The following is an 18,297-nucleotide window of genomic DNA, read 5'->3' on the forward strand; positions in this document are numbered from 1 at the left end:
GCTCTCCAATCATCCGAGGTAAACATCTGCCTCAACTGCACTCTCCTCGAATGTATGCTATCTAGGCATAAGTACCAGGTCACAAATCTCGTGACCCCAGGCCTCACAATCTCTTTCTTCTTTGAAAATCTACGCATCATGCTGACGGTGAGATGGTGGCCATAAATGAAATTTGTAACTGACTTTGCCTTCTTCAAAGCACCTGATATCTCGGTTAAACCGCCAAGAGCCTCAAGCATGAGGTCTATACAATATTACAATCTGCTGCATATGGTGTCCAAAAGATTCTAAGATAAGCTATGCGCAACAAATTAGCTACATTAGGAGAAGCATTGTCTGTGACAACCTGGACAACATGATGCTCCCCAACCTCTTTGATTCCCTTCTCTAAAACTTAGAATATGTAATGGCCATCATGGATATATTAGAAGTATCAATAGACCTCAAAAAAAAAGTCCCTAAAGGACAATTTACAGGCAAATTCATCTGACTTCTTCTCTTCCTATCACTCCAAGCATCAGTCATAATAGAAACTCCATATTGAGCCCATGCATCCTTCTTAACTTCTACAGCTTCCTTTGTGACACTCACCGCCTTTTTCAAAAGAGGCTCTGAAAGCTCATATGGGGTTGGAGGGTTTCATCCCAGGCCCAAATTGACCAATTTCCTCTACCGCAGCATAGAAGCTTCTTAAACGAGCGGTATTGCAAGGAATGCCCGCCTCATAAAACCATGTAGCAAGATAATAAGCAGCTCTATCTCTCTCTTCCTTCTCCATTCTATTTTCAAAGGTGATTTTCTTCTTTGTTTTCTCTCCTGCAATCCAAGGGGCAAGCCGAGACAAAAAACTATCCATAGGGCCTCTAACCCGAGGCCTATTACTCCCAGAACCAAAACCAAAACCAGAAGCAATTATAACTCCCTTTCCCTTTCCCCTAATAGTGGATTGTTCTACTTCTACCTCTTGACATCCCTCCCCAATCCCATCCTCATCACTATCATCATCATCATAATTGACTCGAACCCCAGACGCCGCCCAGGCGCTAGGCGATCCGCTTTTTGAAACACTGTATAGGATGCATTTGATCTTTCAGATCTGGGTGACTTTGAAATACCACCTGCAGATTGCAATGGCTTATTCGTAGAGAGAGATTTACTTATCCCAAATTAAGTATGCAAGATAGTTACTGACCAAAACTGGGACAGCGAAAAACCCTTTGATTTCCAATGGAAAAGAATTGCACATGTGGAATATAGAATGTAGAACCAGCTATGTATCTGGTGTAGAGGAGCTTGTTTTATTTGACTATTATACTTCTCATTATATTGAGAAAAATTCTTGAGGCTTACTCAGTTTCATCAGGTTGATTAGCTTGCAGTTTAACATATTTAGATATTCATAAAATTCACAGCTAACAAGCTCACTTATTTTTCGTCATTCAGAGAATTCTATTTCAACATAAGCCAAAACTGATAAAATTGCATACAAACAAGTATTTTTTTTAAGGTAACCACATGGAAGACATTAAGACATGGTATTTGTTTGGTCCAATGGTAGGTAGATTAATTGTGCCATCATAAATGATTAGGAAGTTACCACATATCATAAGCTGACTTTTGGGGTGCTAAATTCATGTATCCTTGGTCTTTGACTAAACCTCTATGGTGTTTTTCATGTATACAATCTCATGCTTTATTTTCATGGATTACACTCTTAAGTGGTATATGCTCTATTTGGGTACCTAGAGCAAGGAATGAGTAGGGAGCTGGGCTCTGTCTAGGACATAGCAGGCCCAGTCACTTTCTCCTTGGTATGCAATTAGGCCATGGCCAGATAAACGAACCCACACCTTTGGCTGTTCATGGTTAGAATCATGATGCACATTGCCAAAGAAGGTCCATCAGTAACCTGTCGAGGCCGGCATGGCAAGGGTGTTTTGTGGCTAGGAGATGAAAAAGGCTCATGTGGTGTAGGATGTATAGAGGCTTGTGAGGACAAGTGCCTGCAAACCTCGGCAAAGGAATCCTACACAACATGCATGTTACTAGTTGCCTAGGATCTATATGATCCTAGAGAATCTAGGACTTCTATAATCCTAGAGAGTCTCAGATCAGTGTGATCCTAGGTTTTTATTGGGTCTGTGTGACCATTTGCATGCATTTGCTCGAGAGAAGCTTCCACGTAAAACGAGGAAACCTAGGAACTCCCATACAAATATTTAAGGTCTGTGCCCTAGACCCTAAACTTGTCCTTAGGAAGAGCACCTGGAATCTATTACTACTAGCGGAATATGGCACTTCTACGTCTTGGCCAACTTTGATAGGCCAATTATGAACCCCTTGCAGGGGAGACTTGTGACTCATGGGTCTACTAGGTTGGTATGAGGTCCAGATGTGGTTATTGGGTAGTCGTGGACTGCGTCGTAGAAGGATTTATTTCAATGCTAGGACACTCTTCTAAGGTTTTTAAAAAGGATTTTTAAAAGTATCATCATCATCATCCAAGCCTTAACTCAATTATTTGAGGAAGCTTTTCAAAGTACGTTACGAAAATAAAAATGGTTATTATTTGCTCTATTTAGCCAAAACTTTTTGTTTAGTGAATTTCATATTTCGAATAAGAATACATTTGGAATAAATGTTATATTTTATAAATAGGGGACTACGGGATTTAAATATTTTCTTACATAGGAAACTAGATTGAAGAATATATCCCACACGTAGGACCTAGATTTCACATGCAGTTGTGTCTCTATGGCCGTGTGGTTTGAATTTTTGACCAATGTGAACCCTGCTGGCCATAGGTGCCACGTGGCTGGCCAAAGGGCTGAAGGTGGTTATGTGGGTCCACTAGATCTCCCAGTGCGTGTGTGAATCCAATTTGGTGACTCTATGTGATCTGAAACCATGAAATCGCAAGTAACTTGGTAGTTGAAAATATTTTTGAAATCTAGATAGTTACAAATTTTGAAAAGCCATAAACCTAGGCGGTTTGGAGTTATATACTAAGGTAGGAAATCTTTTGTAGTTTTGAGTCAATTATGAAAAATCCAATGAGATCTAGAAGTCATGAAATATCTAATTGGACTCCACCTAGAGCTAGAATGGTGTTGAATCTAGGAATCCCCCCAGGGATGATGATGCATTATCCATCCTTGATTCATGATGGTTTGAAAAGAGTTGGATGGTTAAGATTAGCCCTCTCACACCATGAATCTCTCATTAAAGTTAAAAGATAACTTCCTTTTATATCTAGCTTACCCATAGACTGCGCTATATAAAGGGTATTTCACTACATATTACACGAGTATCCACTCTCCAACTTTTAGAGAAAGCTCCATGTGAGGAAACCTAGGGTTAGGTCACATGGGATGCTAACAAAATAGAGAGGACGATGTTTAGAAATCAAGTTCTTGGGTTGTGAGAGAAATTAGAGAGAAGGAGAAATGTGTGTGGGTTTAGGCTAGGGTTTATGATCTTCCAGCTCTGTCATAGGAGATCCAAGTAGAGAAGAAATCATGCAAGATGCAACTCCATCATTGCTTTTTAACCCAATATAGGGAGGTATGTCTTCTTCCTTTAGGGTTTTGGTGAGAGAAAGAGAGAGAGAGAAGGTGAGGTATGCCTATAGGGATTGTGTGTGGAAGTTAGAGTTCTTCCAATCTGCTTCGTGTAAGAGATCTAGAGGGGAAAAATTCCTGCAACTTCAAAAACCTTCCTGCAACTTTCTTACCTAAATCAAGTGGAAGGAAGGGAACTTGTAGTATAGATAATGTGCCTATCGATCCGGGGAGATTCGATGGTGTGTATGAAGTCCTGTGGGATAACCCTAGGCAAAATCTGATTTGCGGGATTTCCAGCAGTATTAACCTCGTTTTGTGTGTTTGACTCTTAGTTTCATGAATCGAAGTTTCAAGGCAAGCACATGTGACACCAAGAAAATATAAGACTGTGATATATAGTGCTCATTCTCTTTTTGCTGAAAATTTTTCGAAGAGTTGCCCTCTGTGACACCTTGTCATACTGTCCACAATATGAATACGCAGAGTAGAGAGTACCTAGAAATGAAAGGCGTGCCAATCATTTATGTAAATTGGGGATCACATGATGAAAGAAACGGGAGGGGAGCCTAGGCTTTTCATATTATGGAACTTCCCTTTGCCCATTATTGTACAAGGTTATTGCCCAGTGTTGTGTGTTTATGATGCTCTATTAATGTATAGGCCACAATATTGATTTTTGAATTGGTAAATCTATACGCTAGAATATTATTTTTTATCTGAGAGTCTACATTACAAACTAAGGAAAATTGAACGGTCATATTAGCAAAGCCACATATAGTACTAAACCAGGAGGAAAAAAATATGTTGTAACAGCTAGGCTAACATTTCATAGAAGGTAGTGAGAAGATCTTACAGCACCAACAAAACCTAAGATAGGACAAAGCTCATCTTGGAAATCTTAGATTTGTTCATATCACAATGACTGTCAGGTGAGCAATGGTCATTGAAACTTCTAGAAACATGTTTGATGATAATTACGCAAGCAAAAACCAAGTCCAACATCTTTTTAATACTTCTGAGATGGAGAAAATAAAAAAAAAATACAAACAGGCTAGATATCACAAAATTTCCTAAGATTGAAAGAAGTAACACAGTAAGACAAACAACATGTTGACTAACTTGTTTATTGATTTTTTGCAAAAACTCAACAAGTTTAATAGCTTTACTGAAGTAGATTCCTTTTCTTATGTAAAGCGGGTTTGAACCAATAACCTCAAGGCTGCAAATCAGGTTCAATATAGTTGAAAATATTTACTAAAATAGATTTGCACACCTTCTGTATCTATAATATTCTTCACGAGCTATCCTTAGTTGCCGTCTAAGGGTAGCCATTGATTTCTCATCTGCATCATAGTCCATATCATTCTCTCCTAATCTTCCTCCCGACGGCTTAAAGCCTGGATCTTGTCTAAACTGAAACGAATGACATCACAGTTTAAGGAAATCAAGAATACAACCAATAACATTAGATACTTATCAGATTGCAGAACATGGATTTAGACAACTTCATGCCCAAGGCATAAAATTACCATCTCAACCAACATGTTGTCAATAACATCCATGTAGGGCCGCAGAGGATCACGCTTGGACATCTGATTAGATGTTGCTTGTGCAATCTAAGAAACAAACGAAATTAGTTCTGGGAACTAAAAACTAATGGTAGGTTTTAAGCAAGAGGAAAAAGAGTCAATCCAGACTGTTTCCTACGTAAAATCAGAAACTGCAGGATAAAAGATATTTTATAACTCAAGAACTTACTAAGAAGACATGCACAGTAATTTGCAGTTTTAGGCTTTGCATCCCATGAACAATTCACTAACCAAAGAAGGGGGATATGGAGTGGAAAGCACATGTTAAAGAGTTTGTTTTTTCTTTTTCTTTTTCTTTTTTTTATTTTGTTTTTGAAAGTGTTAACTTTGAAGCACATATTAAAAAGTTACGATCGCAATCGGCAGCCCAACACTTATCAGCTGTGTTCTGTTGGAGTTGAAAGAAAAGCAAAATGAATATGGTTCCTAGAACCTTTTAGTGCAGGTGAACAGCCCTGACTGAAAAGGCAAACTTTGAGTTTCAAGTTGGTCTCAGCAAATTCAACAAAACTCAAAAACAATCTAAATATTTCAATAGAAACAAGCCTTCAGCATTAGGGAGATAAGAAAATGAAACTCTTTAATGAAACATCCTAGCTTGTTTAGTTAACAAGGGAGTATATTATTGTCTGTTGTAACTCCAAAAACTTCAGGCATTATTCATTCTTGCCCATGGGCCTCAAGTCCCACAACTGGACAAAAATAGAGAAATACTAGAGACCAGGTTCACCCACTTAATCCAGTGCTCACAAAAAATCAAGAACCCACTTGAAGAATGAACATTCTTCAATTCATCATGTTTTATGTGGGCTTTCACCATTTAGTCCACATCCATGAGCAATTTCATAAATCCACTTCCTTGAACAATTTCATTAATCACCCACTTATTTGCATTGTGGAGGTAGTATCATCACTTTGGACATCCTTATAAATGATCAAATGGCGTTATTAGGGAATTCTTTGGTGCTTCATTTTTACATTAGGACTATGAAGTTTATGTACTCCTTAAGTGATGTACGAGAAATTGAGGGAACAATAAAATTACCAAAAAAAGCCAAACACAAGCAATTTTGGAGAAACCTCAGGGCATTCTCCCACCTAGGACTCAAGCTTTAAGCTTCTTTTACAAGATAAAGTCTTTCTTTCTTAAAGAGGAATACGTAAATGACTCTCCAGCCCATCCATGCCCTTATTTATATTGAAAAATTATTGTTTTGGACAATATTTGTCCATACAACTAACTTTTGATAAAAAGGTCCAAACTTAAGTATAACTTGAAACTAAACTACCTCACTTTAATTAAAATATCTAAAAAATCCCTAGAATTCTTAAAAACTAAAAAACCCTAAAATTAAACCCTAAAACTAAAATCAAAATATACATCCTTTAAAATAAAATAGAAATTAAAAAAAAGTATAAGTTTTCCCTCCATCATTCTCCCCTTGTTGCAGAAAACCCATTCTCAAGTTTTGAAGTGTTCTAAGATGAATTCAACATCAAAACCACATTCTTTAACCTTCTTTTTCTTTGTCAGCTCAAAAAATTCCTCAAGAAATGGGTCTTGATATGCATATTGAGGAATCCATGCAAATTTATCAAATTCAATTATTCGTGAACGCCCATTGAAAATCATGTAAGATACTCCTAACTCAATTTTCTGGCCTTTAGAGGTTTTCTCAACATCTATTTGATCACTTTCTAACATCAGGGCCATAATTTGCGGTTGAGACGGCCACATTTTCACTGCGCTACTCTGATTCCAATGCCCTAAATTTGTTGAACGCTCCACCTCTTCAATATTGATAAGATATTCAAAGGGCATGATTTTGATCAATCCTCCTGCTGCTTTCTCTCCATATTCTTCCCTCTCTTCAAAAACACCGTCACCATCATCTCGATCCATATCATAGATCGGATCTCCTAAGAAATATTGTCCTTCATCAGAGTATATGTCGAAGATTGGTGGTGAATTCCTATCAACAATTTGTTGACTTTCCATGAAATCTATGTCGAAATAAAAAATATCATCTTTCAAATCGAAACCCTAAAGTGATGTTCCTCACATCTAGGTCTTTTGTCACTTTCACATGCGGAGTGTGAAAGTGAAAAGGCTTGTACTCGAGATCCTCTTGGGCTGAAAGATCACCATCTTGCTCATTATTGAGGTAGAACTGCTACGCCAGCTGCTGTATTTTCAAGTTCCTCAATTACGTCATCTATAGGATCATGGAGTAGATCTACGAAAATCCCCTTACTATGGCCCCTTTTCGCTGCCATGGGTTTGCGAATCACAAACCCTAGGTAAATAATCAACAAAAAACTGCTGAAATTAGCAAAATCTAGGTTGTTTTGGTAAAACTTTGGCCAAAATCAACACACCCTAAACCCCAATATGACTTCCCCTCTTTGTTGTCAACCTAGGGCACCAAAAAGCGTGGTTCTACAGTAACTCCGTACTTACTACAGTAACTTCTGTACTTGGTACAGCTACAATAACTTTTGTACTTGCTACAGTAACTTCGTGTAGATCGCAGGCTCTAACACTACTTGATGCAAGAGAAATTGAAGGAATAATAAAAATAAATAGGAATATATCAAACACAAGCAATTTTGGAGAAACCCTAAGGCATTCTCCCACCTAGGACTCAAGCTTTAGGCTTTTTTTACAAAACAAAGTCTTTTTCTTCTTAAAGAGAAACACATAAATGACTCTCCAGCCCATCCATACCCTTATTTATATTGAAAAATTATTGTTTTGGATAATATTTGTCCATACAACTACTTTTGACCAAAAAGTCATAACTTAAGTATAACTTAAAACTAAATTACCTAACTTCAATTAAAATATCTAAAAAGTCCGTAGAGTTCTTAGAAACTAAAAAACCCTAAAATTAAACCCTAAAACTAAAATCAAAATATACATCCTTTAAAATGGAATAGAAATTAAAAATAGGCATAATTTTCCCTCTATCATTAAGTATTGAAAGTTTCTTAAGCAAATCTAGAGTCACTTGAAATACAATCCAAGCAAGGATCAAACGCCCAAAGATGAAAAGAACTCTAACGCATGTACTAGCAGCTCTATGGCTAAACAATTTTTTTTTTTTTATCATTAGCAAAATTTCATTACCGTAAATGATTGTTACAAGTATATATTCACAAAACTTGTCGACAACTACTGGACACCTACATAGTTACAAAATGTGGCTTCGAAAGAGGCTTCATGGACCCCTTAATGAGCCATTACAGCTGAGCAATTACATTTCTTCCCTCCATGAACAATGGAGAGTAGCCCAAATGCCACTAAATATTGAAAGAATCTCTTGAAAATGCATGAAAGCCTTCAAGGCGGGTTTGTTTCCTTCTTGCCCATGAAATGACATTCTTTGAGAAGACTTATACATCAAGCTTGCTTCATTCTGAGAATTGAAGTTGGCTTTCAATGTAAGACTTCATCATTGAGGTGTTCATGCCATGAAACCCTAGTTTTGTTTTAGTGTTGATTATAAAATAAACCCAAGTCTCATCAAATTGTGTATGTTGTTCGTTCCATACATATTTCTGGTTCAATCTTTCTCTTGATCCCCTCCCTCTTGCATCCACGCCCCACATCCATCTTCACAAAATACTAGCCTACCAAAACCATCAATTCCTCCATCTCAACCCTAGCCGACCACCACCTGAACCTTAAACCTAAAGCCCTTGACCAAGCTGATCATCTTTAACCTCCATGACCTTATATTCCTGCCTCACCACCCACAATCCATCTATTCCAGCGTTTTCAAAAACACAGTGTATGGCAGATCGTCCACCAAACAATCCCGATTGGAATTGGTGATTCGGGGAAAAAAAAGGATATAAAGTATATAGTATATAAAACATATCAGAGAACTTGAATACTTTAGTTGGCTAGACCTTGTGGTTGTTAGAGGTTCAAACCCTCTTCAAAACTGCATAATATATAATATGTTAGATATACTTGTATATGTATTTGTATGTGCACATGTATATGTATATGTATAAGTATATGTATAGACACACACACACACACACACAAGACCTTGTGGTTGCTAGAGGTTCAAACCCTCTCTTCTTTTTAACATTCAAAACTGTATACTATATATTGTATATATACTTATCTATGTATATGTATATGTATATGTATAGACACACACGCACGCACGCACTCACACACATGCGTACATATATATATATATATATATGGGCAGTGATTTCATGCAACGGTTGTATCATAGAATAATGCAACCACACTTCTAGAAAACCATGTTTGTGGTATTTGTATGACCCAAAATTTTGCGCACACAATCTCTTCATCTCAATAATCAATCTCAAAAAAAAAAACAAACTAAATTGAACCCTATATATGGTCAAAATGAGTCCCCTCCAACAATGAAATCGAGACCTTCCATTTGATGAATTTCAAGATCTAGGCCTTCATGAATTCAAAATCATTTTTTTCTTTTTTAATATCGTTAATCTAATGATAATAAAATTATCTAAAAAATTTGGAAAGAAAAAAGATCATTCTAAGACCTAGATCTAAACATCTCACTAAAATGGACGGCCTATGCTAATTGGGCTACAAAAATACTTTCTAGGCGTTTTCCATTTTTTCTTTTTTGTGATTGTTCATTAGAATGAAAAGAGTATATTTTAAAAATTGGATCAAACAAGTGACCCAAAAATGGTTTTTGAATGTTGTTACATCATAATACTATACAACCGTTGCATGAAATCACTGCCCTATATGTAAGTATGTAATATATATATATATATATATATATATATATATATATATATATATATATATATATATATATATATACACACACACACACACACATACATATGTATACACACACACACATGCATATGCATATACATATACAAGGAGTGCACTCAGGAGGGTTTGAACCTCCGAACTGGATGAGGTCTGCAAGCTTTAGCCAATCAAGCTATTTGAGCTTTGTGATATAAATTATATGTACAAACAAACCGCCAATTCAGACCAAGAACTAGCAAGCTCTTAGGTGATTGCTAATCCAGATCAGTAATTCCAAGTCCAGATTGATGATTTTTCAATAACTGGTCAATACTCCCAATCCTAACTCAATTTAAAACCTAATAACAACATCCCATCCATAACCCACCTTAATTGAGCACATCCCATCTTATATATAGATACCCTAAATGTTACCTAGGTACAGCGCAACGCAACCAGCCTCATACAACATATTCGAATCATTCCCTTGGTTGTAATTCTTTATAACCTTGGACATCTCATGGACAAGATATGAGAAATTTTCAAGTCTATAAATGTTAAATTCCACCATTTACACATGGAGCCAAAATGAAGCTGACCTGTTGACTAATATGGGAGTCATTCAGAATATGGAATTTGTATTTATCACTATTATTCAATTGTAAGACTCCACACAATAAAAAGACAAAAGTAATTGGGTATTATTGTCTATAAACGAGTTGGTTTAGGATATAAGTATTTTAAAAGATATGTGGGGGGCGGGGGGGGGGGGGGAGTAGCATTTAATCAGGCTAGAACATAAGGGTTAATCACGAGGAGAAAAGAAGATGCAAAACCATCACATGATACTTAAAAGGATAACGTTCTTCCAAAGACGAAGTATGGTTCACTGTGAGATGAACCTACATGGGTTTTCCCCTGTGGAATGTGTGATACCAAAACAAAAAGGTTCCATTGGTGAAAGAAAATCCATCAAGAGATGTGGCATCCAGGTAAGGTTCTACCTCAAAAGATCAGTAGACATCAAAGGTGGAAACGAAAAGCATAACAACCCAGGCATTGATTGAACTGGAATCGTTTGACTTTCTTTTGTCTTTTCCACCAAATGCACAAACTTATTTTTGCCAACCAGATTTGTACCTTCAAAATAGTTCATATCCACAAAAAGACCAAGAACAAACGAACCCCTTCATTTTCCAGAATATCACCACAACAAGCACTGGTCCAGTCAATGAGAAAAATGGAGTGAAAACCTAGCAAATTTATTATTGAAGGAAAGCCCACGCCCTTAATCTACCAATGAAATGTCCTGATTATTAGACAAGGCATATTGCCTTTCCTAGACAGATATATACGAGCTAGAGAGATGTAAAGCCCTCGATACTTGAGAGGCCCTTAATCTAAAATGAAACTTCCTGATTATTAGACAAGGCATATTGCCTTTTCTAGATAGATATATATGAGCTAGAGAGATGTTCATTCCCATAACTGAATTGGAAGGCACCTGTTCTTGAAACCATGAGGTTATGGGTTCAAAGCCAGTTGAACTACCCAAGGAAGAAAAGAAAAAGGCTCCGACAGAAACAGAGAGATTCAACATTTCACCCCCAAAGCCAGTTAAACTACCCAAGGAAGAAGAGAAAAAGGCTCCAACAGAAACAGAGAGATTCAACATTTCATCCCTGGATCAAGTCGGAAGGTTTGCATGGGAAAGTCATGTTGTAGCTATATACAACTGGATAGTTGTGAGCTCAATCTAGACTTTATTTTCAGGTCCAGACACTTTGTTCTTGGATTATCCACTTGACCTCTTTGGCATACTAAAAATCAATAAATTGATGAAAATGACTTTATAAATCATTAAACCACATTTGTTGACATAAATTGTCTCAGAATAACTTAGATGATGAACCACAGCATGCATAAAGGGCATTAATGGCATCAACCAAACTAAGTAGACAAAAAAACTTATAAATAGTCCAATAATAGATTCAGTAACACCTTATCGCCTTGAATAAATTGCAACTTACAACAATTGCGTTAGACAATTCTTGATGAGCATCATCAAGTTTTACTGCCATTTTAGCAACCCGGTGCGAGAGAACTTTTTGCCGATTGCTCCAATCTGCATTCTTCCAAATGCTTTTTGGGATTTCGCTCAAACCAAAGCCAAGTAAAAAAGCGCCTGTGACAAGACCAAAAGTATTCGAGCATGCCATGGCCAAGCCAACAACACCACCACTCCTGACAGTAATAAATCCATTAATTAATAAACACAAAGCTATGACAGAGGTAATCCTAGTTACTTATATTGGAAACTAAAAACTCATAAAACCCTGGAGAGGAAAACTTTGCCATGCTTGACTTATGAACATGTGCACCAAGAAGAAAAGGATATAGTGGTATTTTCAATTTGCATCGACAACAATTTTGGCTAAAGCATAACATAAACATAGTTGCACATCCGATAACGTGAAATAGTAGCCTTGAATCTCATCAATATACTAGTAGATATATGTGACAATAAATGGAAGAAATCGACCCAAAACAGATTTGGGTACTCTAAATAGAATGCTAGCAACAGGACGAACCAGAACATTAACCACTGACCCATGGACAAAAGCAGATCATGTGAGATCAAAGAGGAATTTAAGATAAAACACAAAAGAAAACTTTATGGACCTCAATCTACTACTACCCAATTCCATTAACTAAAAAGTGGCCCCACCTTTACACAATATTACCATTTTGCTTCGTATGGGCAAAAGAGGCCTAGCCTTCGGCTTTGGCCTCAAAATGAAGTAAACCAGTGGTTAGACCGAACCAGATCCTGTTTAGCCCACTTCAGTGAGCTTCAGCCTCTTTGGCCACAATAACTACTTTTTATGTATCCTTCTGTTTCTTTCTTATTATTCCTTTTGTTTTTTGTCACAAATTTTCAAAGACATTTCTTGAATTGCTGAAACAGTGAAATACTCCTCTGTAGACAAATGAAACGGGCTCTGAAACCTATCTGACAACACTGCTCTCACTTAATAAAGGCAGAGAGAGAGAGACGTTGCAATTTTAGAATTAGAACTAATCCCAGAGAATAAGAACTACAAGCGTCAACAACTTCCCCAGCATGATCCCTAAGATAAACATTCAGACAAAAGTTCAAGGGAAGAGGGAAGGACATGGAGAAGTCCAAAGTGTCATCCAGACGTTTCCAAAAATACATATTTACAGTGCATAGGGATGGACATACAACATAAATATCCCTCCTTCCCTCCCTCAGGTAAATGTTTATTTCAGAATTATAGCAAGCAGAGCAATCAACCCTCTATTTCTCTAATATCGCTCCCTCCCTCCCATAATGTTTCTTTCAGCATCATACCAAGCAGAGCAATCACCCCTCTCTTTCTCTAATAATAAATCTGTTTTACATTTCGATAAATATTTTTCTGTAGTCAGAGTGGTATTTCCCAATTTAAGTTATTCACACAGTACTTCAAAAAAATAAAAATTATTCACATGGTATTATGTATAACCGACCCCAAATAGTTGGGAAAAGGCTATGAAGACATAGTATTATCTATACAATAGTATATCTTTTGTAGCATTTTGTTATATTTGTTCCAAAACATGCTTACAGAATTTGGCTCTGTGCTTGTTTGAATAGTCAATAACATTTTGTCCTACGTATCAGAAAATATGTATGAAAGAAATATACCACAAAATATGTACTACATAAGACTTCAACAATACGTATAACTTACAAGGAATCTTGTGTTGTATACATTTTACATACAAAATGTAAGTTATTAAGTCTATAACATGTTGGAATGACATAGGTTAAATGTGGGCTTGTTCTCAGTAAAATAATGTGTATAAATTATGAAACAATAATTGCGTTGTCAGTACAGTAGTCCTTAGTACTATAAAGAATGAGCAGGTGCAATGGGACACTACCTTTGAACATGTTCAGGGTAGGGTGCCCGAGGATATGCATGCATAAGTGTATGTGTGGGTGTCTGTCTGTGTGTATGGGATATCCAATAGAATTTCAGTCCTTGTAAAAAGGATAAAGTCTAACAAATTAATAAAAAGATAAAAGAGAATAAAGTCAGATATATTGGTAGGATATTATCTAATCCCTAATTGTATGGAATCATTCTCTTTGAGCCCAGATTGAAGCATATTATACTAGTTCAGCAAAATGATATAACACCAGTTATTAACTGAGTGCAGATTTGAGTAAAAACAGTATTTCTAGAGCCTTTAGAGAATATGACAAGATCAGGAATAGTCAGTGAACCAAACTGCGAAGTAATATCTCTCAACAAAATGGAAGAAACCAAAGCTTGCAAACTAACATCAAAGCGCAAACTGAACCATGAAAAAAATATATATATAATCCACTGAAAAGAAACTACAGCAGATACTAACTTTTATTTTTGGTGGTGAAATTAGGTACTAACCAATTTTTGTGCATGATTATTAGGAGAATTAGCCCAAAGAGGCCAATAAATCCGACACTAAGATAGAAAACTAAATTCCCATGTATACTAGTCCTTAGTTTTTCTTTAAGTGTGAAGTCCCCTGCATCTTCATAGCCCTGAATAGTAGGCACCACAGCCCTGCTTAGATAAATAAGAGTAAATGAGGAGAGGACAAAATGAGAGTGTGCAAATAACAGAAGTGGAGATACAATTCCACAACTTCATATAGTCAAGATGAATCCAGAAAGCAATATAAAATAACGCATGTCACAAAAGAACTAGTTCGATAAATTAGCCTATTATGTACAGGAGGTATCTATGCTAGGCATTCAGTCTGCCTCCTGCAATTCAATCGGTAGTCTGGTACTGAGTTAAGGGCTTTGCATTCCAAATTTCCCAGCACCCAAGTTACACAGAGTATAATGAAAGGACAGAAAGCCCAAAGAGAAATTTCAAAACAAAAGAAAATTACACACTAGAAATATGAAACAAGAGAGCTTACACAAAGAAAGCATTAATCATTCTGCATATCAATATATAAATGTCAATGTGTGTGCTACTGCACATTTGCATGTAGGAACTTGCACACACACATAAATACATACACCATCAATAATCATTCTTTTTTTTAAGAAGAACAGGCATAATATTCAGTTGGAAGTGTCGCAGGAAAGGCAAAACCAAAATCCTATCCTATTTATTTAAAAAATTAAATACTCTTTGATATCTCTAGTGCCTTCTCTCAGCCCCACTTTTCCTGCAAACTCTATTCTCAATCTTCATCTAGATCGTCTTCAGCTCACCACTAGTCTTGTCTCTGAGTATAGAACCACATTTCTCAAAACTCCTTTATAAATAATAACCTGAGATAGTCCCAAGATTTAGTCTAGCGAAAATGTCTCTGACATGAAATATTACCTAGATTTCGATAAACTAATAAGAATGCAAATAATGTCAAACTTTTAGAATCTGTTCCAACATCCAATATTGTAATCATTAGTCCTTTTGCATGCTGCTGTTTTTTTTGTTCCTTCTACATTATGTTCACAACTTGCACACTCCTTTATTTTTATTTTTTTTCTCTTTTAACCTATTTCCATGCAATGCATGTTCCATTGACTGGTATAGGTGTTGTGTGTATAGATGTACGTAGTTGAAAATTCTTGCAACTATTAAAGCAGGATTGAGATATAAATACCATAGTCAAGTTACAATAAGTGATAGCAAAAATCCTTGCAATGTTTAGTACTCCACTGACTAGTAATGATTAACTATCAATGTGCATTTAGCATCAGTATTGGAATTCTGGACCGATTTACTCGAGCTTAGCTAGTAGCTGAGGCAAGTACCCATGTACCTACTCGGGTACATGGGAACCTGTACAGTACTCCCTCATTTTTTTTATCCAAATTCCTTTGAAATTTGGTTCTAGTTAAACATGCTTCAACCCTTGACAAGATCCCATGCTAATTGGTTGGCTTAAAGCCTAGAAATTGCGAAATTTAACCCAAAAATTCTCTTTTTGGGGAAAAATGAAGTTTACTCCTACCCCAATCTGCCAATGCTTTGATTTCAGCCTCATTTTTAAGCAATTCCGTTGAAATTTGGTTCTAGTTGAATGTGATTAAACCTCTACAAGATACTATTTGAGTTGGATCAAAGCCTAGAATTTAAGAGATTTGGGCCAAAAACCCTTGGATTTGAGGAAAAATGCAGTTCTTTTGTTAAAATCTACCTCAATCTGCCAATGCTTAGATTCCTCCATTTCTTATCCAAATTCCTATTTGTGTTCTTGATTAAGTTTTTAAAAAAAAAATTAAATGTATTTTCAGATATTTTGGATTTTTCCCTCTCTTTTTTTTTTATCTTATTTGTTTTACTCAGAGCCTTTGTAGGCTACATGGAAACTCGAGCAAGTGAGCAAGTTCACTTGAACTTGCCCAAGTTACTCGGCTCTGGAAAATGCCAAGTCCCGAAGCCGAGAAGTGTTTTGAAACCTTGGTTAGCAGTCAGTCTAGTCACCCTCAATCAGTATAATTAACTATCAATAGAGGCTATCGGCAAGTGCAGCAGCACAAGGAGCACCTACAGTTTCAAGAAGGCAGAAGCCTTTGGTCAAAAGAACCGCAAAGCATGCCTCAATTGGCAAGTAGGAAACCACAAAGCGACTAAGAAAATTCTTTTTTTTTTTTGAGAAAGGTTGACTTTTGTATTGCTAAATATAGTTGGAGTACAGTTGTGGGTTTATCCAAATACTAGACGGGTCTCCCAGTAAAAAATCGGTCATCAGACCCTATACAAAAAAATGGGCTTATAGATATGCCCGATTACAATAGATTTACAATGAGGTTACAAAATATTGGGCTTATAAGTACGCCCGATTACAAAGAGATTGTCTACTATGTGTACCCTCTGTGGTCCAGAGCAAAAAAGGAGATGGACCGGGTTTGGTCTTGTACTTGGGCCCTAACCCCGTCCTTCGCCAGGAGATCAGCGAACTCGTTTGACGTCCTCGAGATATGCTTCTAGAAGATGACCATATCCCTGCAAATGTAAGCAATCTCATAAAAAATCGAAGCAAGGTACCATGGAGTGTTGACCTCCCGGTTGCCCATGACATAATGTTACGTGCGTCTCCCTCCACTAGAAGGTGTCGTCCCCAAGACTGATTGAAACTTTTAAGGCCCAACAGCAAGGCTGTGGCTTCGACGTACTGAGAGTCTTCATGGCCCAGGTGCTCGGAGTAGGTGAACAGAATATTGAAAATGGTCTCTCAAGACACCACCCACAAGGCCGGGGTTCCCCAGAGAACACCCATCAAAGTTAAGCTTGATGATACCTTCTGGAGGAGGCAGCCAGTTGTTTGTTCTTTGCACCTTTCGTGGCTGGTGGTACAATATGTTTTCCCAATGACAAAAGAAAGTGTTCGCAGAGATACTCGAAAAGATCATGTGGTTGGAAGCCTAGAATGTTACTAAGGTTATAACCTTGTGAAAAAGTGCTAAGCCTTGGGTATAAAGGCCTTGGAAAATCCTAGAGTTTCTTTCTGCCCAGATCACCCATATGGTGACTGCCACGGCAGCCTTCCATAACGTTTATGCAGCCTTTGGCCAATGTGATGCGTGGTCCGAGGATATAAGGTCCTTGACCGTCACGGGTGTAACCCATTGAAAGTCAAACAGCTGCAATATTTTACCCCAAAGGTTGTGAGCTAGGTTACAGTGAATGAAGAGGTGAGGATTCGATTCCTCCTCAATCAAACACATGACACATCTACTGGGGATAGGAACCCCTTTCTTTTGAAGCTGGACTACAGTGAGTGCCCTTTCGGAGCACGCTATCCAATCGAAGTCTGTACTTTAGGGGGGGCTATTGTAGACCAGACCTTGGATAGGACAGAGGATGGGTTAAGAGGGAAGGTGGGGGTTGGATAAGTTTTTTGCAAAAAGAGGCCACCGAAAAGGTACCAGAGGGGGCAGAAGACCATACCATCAAGTCTCTCCCTTGTGGTGAGATGACCGAGAGTGAGAGGAAGTGATTGCTTTCCTCTTCAGAAAGGTATCTTCTGAACGAGGGGTTCCACACTCTTCGGCCTCCTGCCAGCACCATTTCCTCAGCAATGGTGGAGTCTTTATTTGCAGCGATGGAGTAAAGGGATGGAAAAAGGTCCCTTAGAGGCGTGTGTCCTAGCCAAAGATCTGACCAGCGCCGCACTCTTGTTCCTTCTCTTGGATAAACCTGATGAATTTTTTGAACAGTGAGAGGGAGGAGGTGAACAACTTCCACGCTCCTAAAGCCCTGCTCAGAGGTCTCCTCTCAGGCACGCAAGTTCCTTCAGAGATCCTATATTTGCTACGTAAGACCTGAGCCCAGAGGGAATC

The 18,297-nt window shown here is 37.5% G+C and overlaps 1 protein-coding gene across 1 annotated transcript in view; it reads right to left on the reverse strand.

Moving 5' to 3' along the window:
• LOC18423316 (LMBR1-like membrane protein) overlaps positions 1-18,297 on the reverse strand; it is a 73,058-nt gene that overhangs the window by 41,935 nt on the left and 12,826 nt on the right. The window contains exons 3-6 of the mRNA XM_006827918.4: positions 14,396-14,554; positions 11,966-12,179; positions 5,093-5,179; positions 4,837-4,976 (exon numbers count right to left, since the gene is read on the reverse strand). Of these exons, the coding sequence (XP_006827981.2) occupies positions 4,837-4,976; positions 5,093-5,179; positions 11,966-12,179; positions 14,396-14,554 (600 nt within the window). The remainder of the gene's footprint in view (positions 1-4,836; positions 4,977-5,092; positions 5,180-11,965; positions 12,180-14,395; positions 14,555-18,297) is intronic.

The sequence above is a fragment of the Amborella trichopoda genome, chromosome 4, assembly GCF_054954075.1.
Source record: "Amborella trichopoda isolate Santa Cruz 75 chromosome 4, AtrichopodaSantaCruz75HAP2 v2.0, whole genome shotgun sequence".
Lineage (NCBI taxonomy): Eukaryota > Viridiplantae > Streptophyta > Magnoliopsida > Amborellales > Amborellaceae > Amborella > Amborella trichopoda.